This window comes from Coregonus lavaretus (genome assembly GCF_964263955.1).
Source record: "Coregonus lavaretus genome assembly, chromosome: 3".
Taxonomy (NCBI): domain Eukaryota; kingdom Metazoa; phylum Chordata; class Actinopteri; order Salmoniformes; family Salmonidae; genus Coregonus; species Coregonus lavaretus.
Genome location: NC_139990.1, coordinates 119,419 through 132,108, shown reverse-complemented (window position 1 = coordinate 132,108; position 12,690 = coordinate 119,419). Strand labels below are relative to the sequence as shown.

Below are 12,690 nucleotides of genomic sequence, written 5' to 3'. Positions count from 1 at the left end.
ACCCTCTCCCCCTCTCTCTCCTCCCCTCTCTCTCCTCCTCTCTCTCCCCTCCTCATGCTCTCTCTCCCTCCCTCCCTCCCCCCTCTTCTCCTACCCTCTTTTCACACACCCTCTCCCCCTCTCTCTCCTCTATCTCCCCTCCTCTCTCTTGTCCTCTCTCTCTCTCTCTCTCCCCTCCTCCTCCTCTCTCTCCCTCTCTCCCTCCCCCCTCTTCTCCTACCCTCTCCAGCAGGCTCATCTCCTGGAAGTCGTGGCTGACGTTGGCCAGTCTCTGGAGGGTGTGGGTCAGGTCATAGTCAGTGCAGAAGTAGAATCCATCTGTAGTCAGCACGTTGTTAATCATGGACAGGAATGTCTTGTTGTCTTGCGTCTGGATGGGAGAAAATAGATTTTAGCTGGTTGGGCACAACTCATGACAGTGCAGTTTGCCGTTTTGTGTGTGTGTGAAAATGTGGAAAGAGAGGCTGTTAAGCCAAGGACTTTTCATATGAAATTAAACAGCATGCTTTATTTAGAAACATTGACAATAATCTTACTAGGTGACCTATAAACAAATTAAATACATCTGGCTAAAATACATCTGAACGGCATCAGATGTTCTGAAGTACTATTACAGCCCCGGTGGTTTCAAAATGGGGCCTCGTTATGCACGGTTGAAATCATCTCTTACATATTACAATAGCCCTCCGAGTTGATGGGTTTCATTCTAAACCTTGTCCACTTCACCTCCCTCCCAGAGTTTAGTGCACAACTTCTAATGATCTCTGCGTCCCAAATGGCTGCACCCTATTCCCTATGTGGTGCAGGTGACATTTGGGACGCAGCCGATGTCTAAAGGAAAGCCATATTTTGGTATTTGTTTCATTAGTCCATTGATTTTTGCTTGTCAGTAATCAAGTATCCAAGAAATTATCCCCTAGACAAGACGGACATGAATGACTACAGCTATGACCACAATTTCTCCTTTCTACCAAAGTGTTGCACTTCTCAATGTGTCTTTCCGTGATCCCTCACGTCCCACCTGCTTGTCTCCTTCTCAACAGTATCGGAGGAGAAGGTCCAAGGTTCCTCCCCTCTTCTTTCAGTATGTCTCTATGCACACTCACAGGGTCCTACATAATCACATACTCACACACAAAGTCCATTTTCTCACTCGCACATAATATGCACATACATTTATACTGACTCTACACAACACACTCACATACAAGCTGCTGCTACTCTGTTTATCTTATATCCTGTTGCATAGTCAGTCACCTTACCCGTATACATACAGTGCATTCGGAAAGTATTCAAACCATTTTACTTTTTCCACATTTTGTTACGTTACAGCCTTGTTCTAAAATTGATTAAAATAATTGTTTTCCTCATCAATCTACACACAATACCCAATAATGTTAGCAAATTTCTTAAAACTTAAAAACAAATACCTTACTTACATAAGTATTCAGACCCTTTGCTATGAGACTCGAAATTGAGCTCAGGTGCATCCTGTTTCCATTGATCATCCTTGAGATGTTTCGACAACTTGATTGGAGTCCACCTGTGGTAAATTCTATTGATTGGACATGATTTGGAAAGGCACACACCGGTCTATATAAGGTCCCACAGTTGACAGTGCATGTCAGAGCAAAAACAAGCCATGAGGTCTAAGGAATTGTCCGTAGAGCTTCGAGACAGGATTGTGTCGAGGCACAGATCTGGGGAAAGGTACCAAATCATTTCTGCAGCATTGAAGGTCCCCAAGAACACAGTGGCCTCCATCCTTCTTAAATTGAAGAAGTTTGGAACCACCAAGACTCTTCCTAGAGCTGGCCGCCCGGCCAAACTGAGCAATTGGGGAGAAGGACCTTGGTCAGGGAGGTGACCAAGAACCCGATGATCACTCTGACAGAGCTCCAGAGTTCCTCTGTGGAGATGGGAGAACCTTCCAGAAGAACAACCATCTCTGCAGCACTCCAATCAGGCCTTTATGGTAGAGCGGCCAGACGGAAGCCACTCCTCAGTAAAATACACATGACAGCCAGCTTTGAGTTTGCCAAAGGCACCTAAAGACTCTCAGACCATGAGAAACAAGATTATCTGGTCTGATGAAACCAACATTGAACTCATTGGCCTGAATTCCAAGCGTCACGTCTGGAGGAAACCTGGTACCATCCCTACGGTGAAGCATGGTGGTGGCAGCATCATGCTGTGGGGATGTTTTTCAGCGACAGGGACTGGGAGACCAGTCAGGATCGAGGCAAAGATGAACGGAGCAAAGTACAGACAGATCCTTGATGAAAACTTTCTCCAGAGCACTCAGGACCTCAGACTGGGGCGAAGGTTCACCTTCCAACAGCACAACGACCCTAAGCACACAGCCAAGACAATGCAGGACTGGCTTCGGGACAAGTCTCTGAATGTCCTTGTGTGGCCCAGCCAGAGCCCGGCCTTGAACCCGATCGAACATCTCTGGAGAGACCTGAAAATAGCTGTGCAGCGACACTCCCCATCCAACAAGACAGAGCTTGAGAGGATCTGCAGAGAGGAATGGGAGAAACTCCCCAAATACAGGTGTGCCAAGCTTGTAGCGTCATACCCAAGAAGACTCGAGGTTGTAATCGCTGCCAAAGGTGCGGCAACAAAGTACTGAGTAAAGCGTCTGAATACTTAAAATGTCATATTACCATTTTCTTATTTTTATATACATTTGCAAACATTTCTAAAAACCTGTTTTTGCTCCAGACGTATTGTGTGTATATTGATGAGGGAAAAATGTAATCTATTTTAGAATAAGGCTGTAACGTAACAAAATGTGGAAAAAGTCAAGGGGTCTGAATACTTTCCGAATACACTGTATCTACCTCCATCACTCCAGTACCCCTGAACATGTAAATATGGTATTGGAACTGACTTTTTAAATATTTCCTGTATATTTCCTGTGTATTTCATATTTCTCGTGTTATTTTTTTTATAGTAATACATTGTTATTCATTATTGCATTGTTGTGTTTGCAAGAAAGGCATTTCACTGTACTTGAGCATTTGACATTAAAACTTGAAACGAAGGTCTTCTCCAATGTGTTTTGAAGAGAAGGAGAGGAGAGAGGATGCAAATGGGATTGACCCTATGCCTCCTCACTCCATACGAGGCTGCAGCTGCTTCCCTGCATTATGTCAGCACTTTATCAGCACTTTGTATCCTGTTTTTGCCAGTGAATGCAGTGTCTCTCTCCTCAAGATGACTGACGGCCAAATACATTAAAATTCAAGTCTTTTGTTCCAAATGGTGCCCTATTCCCTATATAGGGCATTACTTTTGGCCTCTGGTCAAAAGTAGTGCACAGTATAGGAAATAGGGTGCCATTTGGAATCACACATGGTTTCTAATACCTCCAAACTAAATTTCCACTCCACCCACGGCACTCATCGAAAACATGAAGTATTAAAACACCTGAGGCATTTTAGACCAAAACTTTCACTGATAATTCTAATAAGAAAATATATAAGTCTTTCTTTACGTATCAAGTAAAGAGTGTGTGACAACTTCCATTTTCCATAACAAAGGAAATTCACTGTGACCTTTAGTAAGCCGTGCTGTTAGCAAGCGTTGTTCTGACTGTGTGCATCTCTAAACAGATACAATGACTTGTGGTGCATCTCTAAACAGATACAATGACCTGTGGTGCATCTCTAAACAGATACAATGACTTGAGGTGCATCTCTAAACAGATACAATGACCTGTGGTGCATCTCTAAACAGATACAATGACCTGTGGTGCATCTCTAAACAGATACAATGACCTGTGGTGCATCTCTAAGGTGCATCTCTAAACAGATACAATGACCTGTGGTGCATCTCTAAACATATACAATGACTTGAGGTGCATCTCTAAACAGATACAATGACCTGTGGTGCATCTCTAAACAGATACAATGACCTGTGGTGCATCTCTAAACAGATACAATGACTTGTGGTGCATCTCTAAACAGATACAATGACTTGAGGTGCATCTCTAAACAGATACAATGACCTGTGGTGCATCTCTAAACAGATACAATGACCTGTGGTGCATCTCTAAACAGATACAATGACTTGAGGTTGCATCCCAAATTACACCCTATTCCCTTTATAGTGCACTACTTTTGCACATTTCCCAGTTACAGTAAAGCACTTAGTATCAAACATTGACTGCAGGATTTGTTTTAAATAAATGTTAACAATTTGAATATTTCTGAACACTGAAATGATAAGCCTGAAAGCCTGAAGGAATTGATTTCAAATTGGAATTTGTAGAATTCTTGGGGATAATATTGAATTGGGAATTGAATTCTTGGAATTTACTTAACATTGGATTTGACACTACTGTAGCTAGGTCCCCTCTAGTTCAAAGCTACTGTCTGTTAGCTACTGTAGCTAGGTCCCCTCTAGTTCAAAGCTACTGTCTGTTAGCTACTGTAGCTAGGTCCCCTAGTTCAAAGCTACTGTCTGTTAGCTACTGTAGCTAGGTCCCCTCTAGTTCAAAGCTACTGTCTGTTAGCTGTACTAACGCTACTGTAGCTAGGTCCTCTAGTTCAAAGCTACTGTCTGTTAGCTGTACTAACGCTACTGTAGCTAGGTCCCCTCTAGTTCAAAGCTACTGTCTGTTAGCTGTACTAACGCTACTGTAGCTAGGTCCTCTAGTTCAAAGCTACTGTCTGTTAGCTGTACTAACGCTACTGTAGCTAGGTCCCCTCTAGTTCAAAGCTACTGTCTGTTAGCTGTACTAACGCTACTGTAGCTAGGTCCTCTAGTTCAAAGCTACTGTATGTTAGCTACTGTAGCTAGGTCCCCTAGTTCAAAGCTACTGTCTGTTAGCTAAAGTTCAAAGCTACTGTCTGTTAGCTGTACTAACGCTACTGTAGCTAGGTCCTCTAGTTCAAAGCTACTGTCTGTTAGCTGTACCATAGCTACTGTAGCTAGGTCCTCTAGTTCAATGCTACTGTCTGTTAGCTAAAGTTCAAAGCTACTGTCTGTTAGCTGTACTAACGCTACTGTAGCTAGGTCCTCTAGGTCAAAGCTACTGTTTCCATGGCAGTGTGCTTTCCCTACTGCCTGTCAAACACTAGGATAGATTGAAAGGAGATTCTCCCTGCGTATTGACACAATGCAAAGTCACAGATATGGATGGATTGATAACAAGCAACAGCTATCAGTGAATAGATATCCTGTAACTAGGAAGAGTTTCAAACAGAACCAGCCGACTGAGTATTAGAATAGGAAGCGTAAAACTTCTGAAAATACGGTGCAGAACCCCGTGGTCTAGCGGTAACACTCCCGGCTAGTCACCACCCACCACAGACTGGGTTCAATCGCCACATCCACCCTTCCTACTGGTCTCTCATTTGCCTGTCTCCCCTTCTGTTTCCAACTGTAGTGTAAAAAAATATATATAAAAATAATATATATATCCCAAAAAGTGTATGAGTGTGTTTGTCACCTGGTTCTCAGTGAGGTGAAGCACCGTCTTTTTGTAAGAGATGACATCAAAATCCACTGCCTTCCACACAGCGTGACCCAGGAGGCTGCCCACATTCCTCTTCTTGGTAATGACGATCAGGTACATCCCTGTGAGCGGGGAAACCACAGTTAACGTCAGCCTGGTCAACACCCTATTTAAAACAGTAACGTGTTAGTTACAGGGGTACATCCTGTAGGGACAAGGTATTACGTTCCGATAATCTCCTTTCTCCCCAAGTGTTCACTTGTTCAATTCCCTTCACTGATTTGAAAAGGTAATTACTGGTATAAGAAATACGGTGGAAACTCCCTCTAGCGCAGGGGTGTCAAACTCAGATTGCCCTGGGGGTCGCATTCGGTCTTCAACGAGGTCCGGAGGGCCACACTTAAAACTGATTATATTTCCTCGCCGTACAAATTTGCTAAAAATAGTCATATATCCATCACTTTTGGTATTTGATGCTCCCTGACTGTCTAGCTTTCATTTCGGTGATTATTAGCGAGCTGTACACAGTCAATAAAATTCCTGAATGTAGGCCCATTATCATTTCTACACATAGTTAGTAGAAGAAAAAAACAAACACCCCTGCTCTAGCCCATGCCTCCACCAATCTGATGTTTTTAGATTTGCGGGAATTAGTGAACGATTCCACACTTCAGGAGAAAGGAGATATTGTTGGGACGCACCGAGTGGTAGGCCTACATCCTGTGTGACAAGGTAAGGACCAGTCCAGTGTTGTGTCAGGCTGTGGTGCCTACCTGCCACCAGGCGGATGGTCCCCATGATGCCACAGATGGGCCTGGTGTTGGCTGACGGAGGGACATCCTTCTTCCCTAAAGAAACAAGATACAGGATAAACACTCTCTAATCACAATGATTAACACACATCCAGCTACTGTATTGACCACACACACATCCAGCTACTGTATTGACCACACACACATCCAGCTACTGTATTGACCACACACATCCAGCTACTGTATTGACCACACACACATCCAGCTACTGTATTGACCACACACACATCCAGCTACTGTATTGACCACACACACATCCAGCTACTGTGTTGACCACACACACATCCAGCTACTGTATTGACCACACACACATCCAGCTACTGTATTGACCACACACATCCAGCTACTGTATTGACCACACACATCCAGCTACTGTATTGACCACACACATCCAGCTACTGTATTGACCATATACATCCAGCTACTGTATTGACCACACACATCTAGCTACTGTATTGACCACACATACATCCAGCTACTGTATTGACCACACACATCCAGCTACTGTATTGACCACATACATCCAGCTACTGTATTGACCACACACATCCAGCTACTGTACTGATCCACAATAGGTCATCTTCAGTTGTAGACCTAGATCTTTTGCTGAGCTAGACGGAGTGGTGCGCTAAACTTTGCCAGCACTTTATGCAGTTGTAGGTTTTAAGGGTACATTAATTATTCACAACTTCCGCACTTCAGGAACTCCATTAGGAAGCTATAAACCCTCTCTTGGAACCTACCTGAATTCATCCAATAACAAATGCTTGTTTTTTTGTTGCAAAACGTTTCGCTACGATGTGTACCGAGTCTTACCAGTCAGGGTCATCTCATTGGACACCCTGTCGATGGCCAGGACTGCATCGGCCCCGTCATCACAGGCCTCAATGTAGAACTTCTCTGGGGTAGTGTGCCTGTGGGAAGGGAATAATGGAGAGGTTCAAGTATGTGGCGGAGTAGGGTGAAGTTTCCCTTAGATGCTGATCTTGGGTCAGCCTGGAGCACGTTACGGAGAACGTCCAGTGACATGAAGAGCACACCGTAACAGAAAGGCTGTCTGCCGCCTGAGATGCAGCACATTACAGAGACGTGACAATCCTGAGGTTTATTACAGGGCAGACAGGCAGACCATGAACGTACGATAATGACAACTGAGCCGTTGTGGCCTTGAGCAACGCACTTAACCACCCACAAAGTAAAACACTGCACTGATAGGCTACGGTATAAAACACGTGGTCCGTCAACCCTCCATCTGGAGAGCTATAGTTGAAACCCGAGATGAATCTGTAAAGAGCACACTTCTCCAGCGTGCCAGTGGCCATCGAAGGTGAGCATTTGCCCACTGAAGTCGGTTACAACGCCCAACTCCAGTCAGGTCAAGACCCTGGTGAGGACGACGAGCAAGCTGAGGAGAATCCCTGAAACGGTTACCTGAAAGTAGAACTTCTTCGGTTGTGCAAACCCACAGTTTCATCAGCTGTCCGGGTGGCTGGTCTCAGACGATCCCGCAGGTGAAGAAGCCGGATGTGGAGGTCCTGGGCTGGTGTGGTTTCGCGTTGGTCTGCGGGTGTGAGGCCGGTTGGACGTACTGCCAAATTCTTTAAAACGACGTTGGAGGCGGCGTATGGTAGCGAAATGAACATTCAAATATCTGGCAACAGCTCTGGTGGACCTTCCTGTAGTCAGTATGCTAATTGGACGCTCCCTCAAAACTTGAGACATCTGTGGCATTGTGTTGTGTGACAAAACTGCAAATTTTAGAGTGGCCTTTTATTGTCCCCAGCACAAGGTGCACCTGTGTAAAGTACTTAAGTAAAAATACTTGAAAGTACTACTTTAGTCGTTTTTTGGGGTATCTGTACTTTACTATTTGACAAATTTTACTTTTACTTCACCACATTCCTAAAGAAAATGATGTACTTTTTACTCCATACATTTTCCCTGACACCAAAAAGTACCCTGTTACATTTTGAATGCTTAGCAGGACAGGAAAATGGTCTAATTCACACGCTTATCAAGAGAACATCCCTGATCATCCCTACTGCCTCTGATCTGGCGGACCCACTAAACACAAATGCTTTGTTTGTAATTTATGTCTGAGTGTTGGAGTGCGGCCATGGCTATCCGTAAAAAAATAAAACAAGAAAATGGTGCTGTCTGGTTTGCTTAATATAAGGAATTTGAAATGATTTATACTTTTACTTCTACTTTTGATACTTAAGCATATTTTAGCAATTACATTTACTTTTGATACTTAAGTATATTTAAAACCAAATACTTTTACTCAAGTAGGATTTTACTGGGTGACTTTCACTTTTACTTGAGTCATTTTCTATTAAGGTATCTTTACTTTTACTCAAGTATGACAATCGGGTACTTTTTACACCACTGGTAAAGATCATGCTGTTTAATCAGCTTCTTGATATGCCACAGCTGTCAGGTGGATGGATTATCTTGGCAAAGGAGAAATGCTCACTAACAGGGATGTAAACAGATTTGTGACCAACATTTGTGAGAAATAAGCTTTTTGTGCGTATAAAACATTTCTGGGATCTTTTATTTCAGCTCATGAAACATAGGACCAACACTTTACATGTTGCGTTTATATTTTTGTTCAGTATAGAAGCACTCCAACAGACGTGATCTAGAAGCACTCAAACAGACGTGATCTAGAAGCACTCCAACAGACTTGATCTAGAAGCACTCAAACAGACTTGATCTAGAAGCACTCAAACAGACATGATCTAGAAGCACTCCAACAGACGTGATCTAGAAGCACTCCAACAGACGTGATCTAGAAGCACTCCAACAGACGTGATCTAGAAGCACTCCAACAGACTTGATCTAGAAGCACTCAAACAGACATGATCTAGAAGCACTCAGACGTGATCTAGAAGCACTCAGACGTGATCTAGAAGCACTCAGACGTGATCTAGAAGCACTCAGACTTGATCTAGAAGCACTCCAACAGACATGATCTAGAAGCACTCCAACAGACGTGATCTAGAAGCACTCAAACAGACGTGATCTAGAAGCACTCCAACAGACTTGATCTAGAAGCACTCAAACAGACTTGATCTAGAAGCACTCAAACAGACATGATCTAGAAGCACTCCAACAGACGTGATCTAGAAGCACTCCAACAGACTTGATCTAGAAGCACTCAAACAGACATGATCTAGAAGCACTCAGACGTGATCTAGAAGCACTCAGACGTGATCTAGAAGCACTCAGACTTGATCTAGAAGCACTCCAACAGACATGATCTAGAAGCACTCAGACGTGATCTAGAAGCACTCAGACGTGATCTAGAAGCACTCCAACAGACATGATCTAGAAGCACTCAGACGTGATCTAGAAGCACTCAGACGTGATCTAGAAGCACTCCAACAGACGTGATCTAGAAGCACTCCAACAGACTTGATCTAGAAGCACTCCAACAGACTTGATCTAGAAGCACTCCAACAGACGTGATCTAGAAGCACTCCAACAGACGTGATCTAGAAGCACTCCAACAGACTTGATCTAGAAGCACTCAAACAGACGTGATCTAGAAGCACTCAAACAGACGTGATCTAGAAGCACTCCAACAGACATGATCTAGAAGCACTCAGACTTGATCTAGAAGCACTCCAACAGACGTGATCTAGAAGCACTCCAACAGACTTGATCTAGAAGCACTCCAACAGACGTGATCTAGAAGCACTCCAACAGACGTGATCTAGAAGCACTCCAACAGACATGATCTAGAAACACTCCAACAGACTTGATCTAGAAGCACTCAAACAGACTTGATCTAGAAGCACTCCAACAGACATGATCTAGAAGCACTCCAACAGACTTGATCTAGAAGCACTCCAACAGACGTGATCTAGAAGCACTCAAACAGACGTGATCTAGAAGCACTCCAACAGACGTGATCTAGAAGCACTCCAACAGACGTGATCTAGAAGCACTCCAACAGACGTGATCTAGAAGCACTCCAACAGACGTGATCTAGAAGCACTCAAACAGACGTGATCTAGAAGCACTCCAACAGACGTGATCTAGAAGCACTCCAACAGACGTGATCTAGAAGCACTCCAACAGACTTGATCTAGAAGCACTCCAACAGACGTGATCTAGAAGCACTCAAACAGACGTGATCTAGAAGCACTCAAACAGACGTGATCTAGAAGCACTCCAACAGACATGATCTAGAAGCACTCAGACTTGATCTAGAAGCACTCCAACAGACGTGATCTAGAAGCACTCCAACAGACTTGATCTAGAAGCACTCAAACAGACGTGATCTAGAAGCACTCAAACAGACGTGATCTAGAAGCACTCCAACAGACGTGATCTAGAAGCACTCAAACAGACTTGATCTAGAAGCACTCCAACAGACGTGATCTAGAAGCACTCAAACAGACATGATCTAGAAGCACTCAAACAGACGTGATCTAGAAGCACTCCAACAGATATGATCTAGAAGCACTCAGACTTGATCTAGAAGCACTCCAACAGACTTGATCTAGCTGATGTTGTAGCCTATATAATTTTTACATTTTAGTCATTTAGCAGACGCTCTTATCCAGAGCGACTTACAGGAGCAATTAGGGTTAAGTGCCTTGCTCAAGGGCACATAGACAGATTTTTCACCTAGTCGGCTCAGGGATTAGAACCAGCGACCTTTCGGTTACTGGCACAACGCTCTTGACCACTAAGCTACCTGCCGCTTAACAAGCGCTTTGAGATTCTGTATAATGAAAAGCATAATAAAACTTTAATTATAATAATTTTGTGTATAACGCAAACATTCAATTACTGGTATTATTATTATTATATTGTCTGCTTGCATAACTTGACGTGAAGTTGTGACTGAATTCAACAACCAAAAGTAGGTTAGACCCGGTTCATGGCCCATGGGTATTGCACTTGTCACATAGGCTTGGTTATTCTCAACGAGCTACCGGCGCCATCTCTGATTCATCAGCAGTCCTTTATGTTAATACATCTACTACTTGACTTGCCCCCATTTCCTTGGTTTGAGAACATGACAACTCAGTCAGGTATTCAGTTGCCCAATAGTTCTTGCAAAGGGTCACACACACTACAGCTGAGATGGCACATAGAACTGAGCTTACAGGACAACATTTCAACAAAGAAAAAGCAGAATTTGGGAGTGATAAAACCATAGCTCTGTTTGCCTGGACAGTTGTCTGGTCAAATTGTTATCATATGCTGCTTATCCATATGACTTGACTACCTGGTAGCAAACAAGCCAACCAGACAATAAAGTTTTTTTTTTGCAACAAGATGAGCTAATTAGCTGGCCACTAAACTGAAATGGTCATGCAACATTAAATGGGATTTCTTCAATCAGCTAGCTAGACAAATATATTGTTATATAGCTAGCTCAGGTTAAAGAGTAACTTTTATGAAAAACACTTTTTTTTCATGGAAAACCAGATGTTTTGTGCTTAGTTATAGTGAAACATGTCAATACTGGTCTTCATTTTGACAGTTTGTTGCAAAAGTGATATATTTTGGTATTTTAATAGTAAATGTAGCTCTTTTTGCCCGTAGCGGTTAAACTCTACCATTGAAATCGTGACGTAAAGGCACCTACATCATCTCAAGGGAGGGATTCAGTACGAAATAAACTCCCTTCTAGATGTGCTGGTGACAGTGCACCTTACTTGGCAAAGGTCTTGGTAAGTGGAGTGTGCCAATATATTTTGCATGATGGTTCCTTGACTACACTACTGATGTTACACAACATTCAAAAAAGGCACATTTCCACACATATCAAGAACAAAATCATGTAGGCTGAGGATGATACGTTTATATTCATAGCCATATCAATCGTAACAAGAAATAGATGACAATGGTGGTCGTGTCAACGCGTTGGGATTTTTTCCCAACCGCTGTCCGCTAAAACAGTTGGCTCATAGTTTAACGGTTGACAATTCTCATCCCACATCGGGCAGCAGCCTGGTCTCATAGACTAGACGTGACATAGTAAACGTAAATCCATGCCACTCGAATTAGTATGGTGTGTTACATTTGGTATGGTTAGTTAAGGCAGAAGGTTACATAAGGCAAAACCGTAAGGAGTGTGGTTGGTCGGGGTGGATGGGTGGGCGTATAACGCAAACATCTAGCAACCCCAAAGGTTGCGTGTTCGAATCTCATCACGGACAACTTTAGCAACTTTGAAACTAATTACTTTTTTAGCTACTTTGAAACTACTTAGGATGTTAGCTAACCCTTCCCCTAGCCCTTTAACCTAACTACTAACCTTAACCACTAATCTTAATCCCGCTAACGTTAGACACCTAGCTAACGTTGGCAACAACAAATTGGAATTCGTAACATATTTGATATTTTAGTCATTTAGCAGACGCTCTTATCCAGAGCGACTTAAAT

At 43.2% G+C, this 12,690-nt stretch overlaps 1 protein-coding gene across 1 annotated transcript in view; it reads right to left on the bottom strand.

Moving 5' to 3' along the window:
* The window catches only part of LOC311109104 (phosphatidylinositol-3-phosphatase SAC1-A-like), a 30,854-nt gene that overhangs the window by 17,008 nt on the left and 1,156 nt on the right, over positions 1-12,690 (bottom strand). Inside the window, exons 2-5 of the mRNA XM_084151911.1 lie at positions 7,096-7,193; positions 6,241-6,315; positions 5,462-5,589; positions 221-370 (exon numbers count right to left, since the gene is read on the bottom strand). Of these exons, the coding sequence (XP_084008037.1) occupies positions 221-370; positions 5,462-5,589; positions 6,241-6,315; positions 7,096-7,193 (451 nt within the window). The remainder of the gene's footprint in view (positions 1-220; positions 371-5,461; positions 5,590-6,240; positions 6,316-7,095; positions 7,194-12,690) is intronic.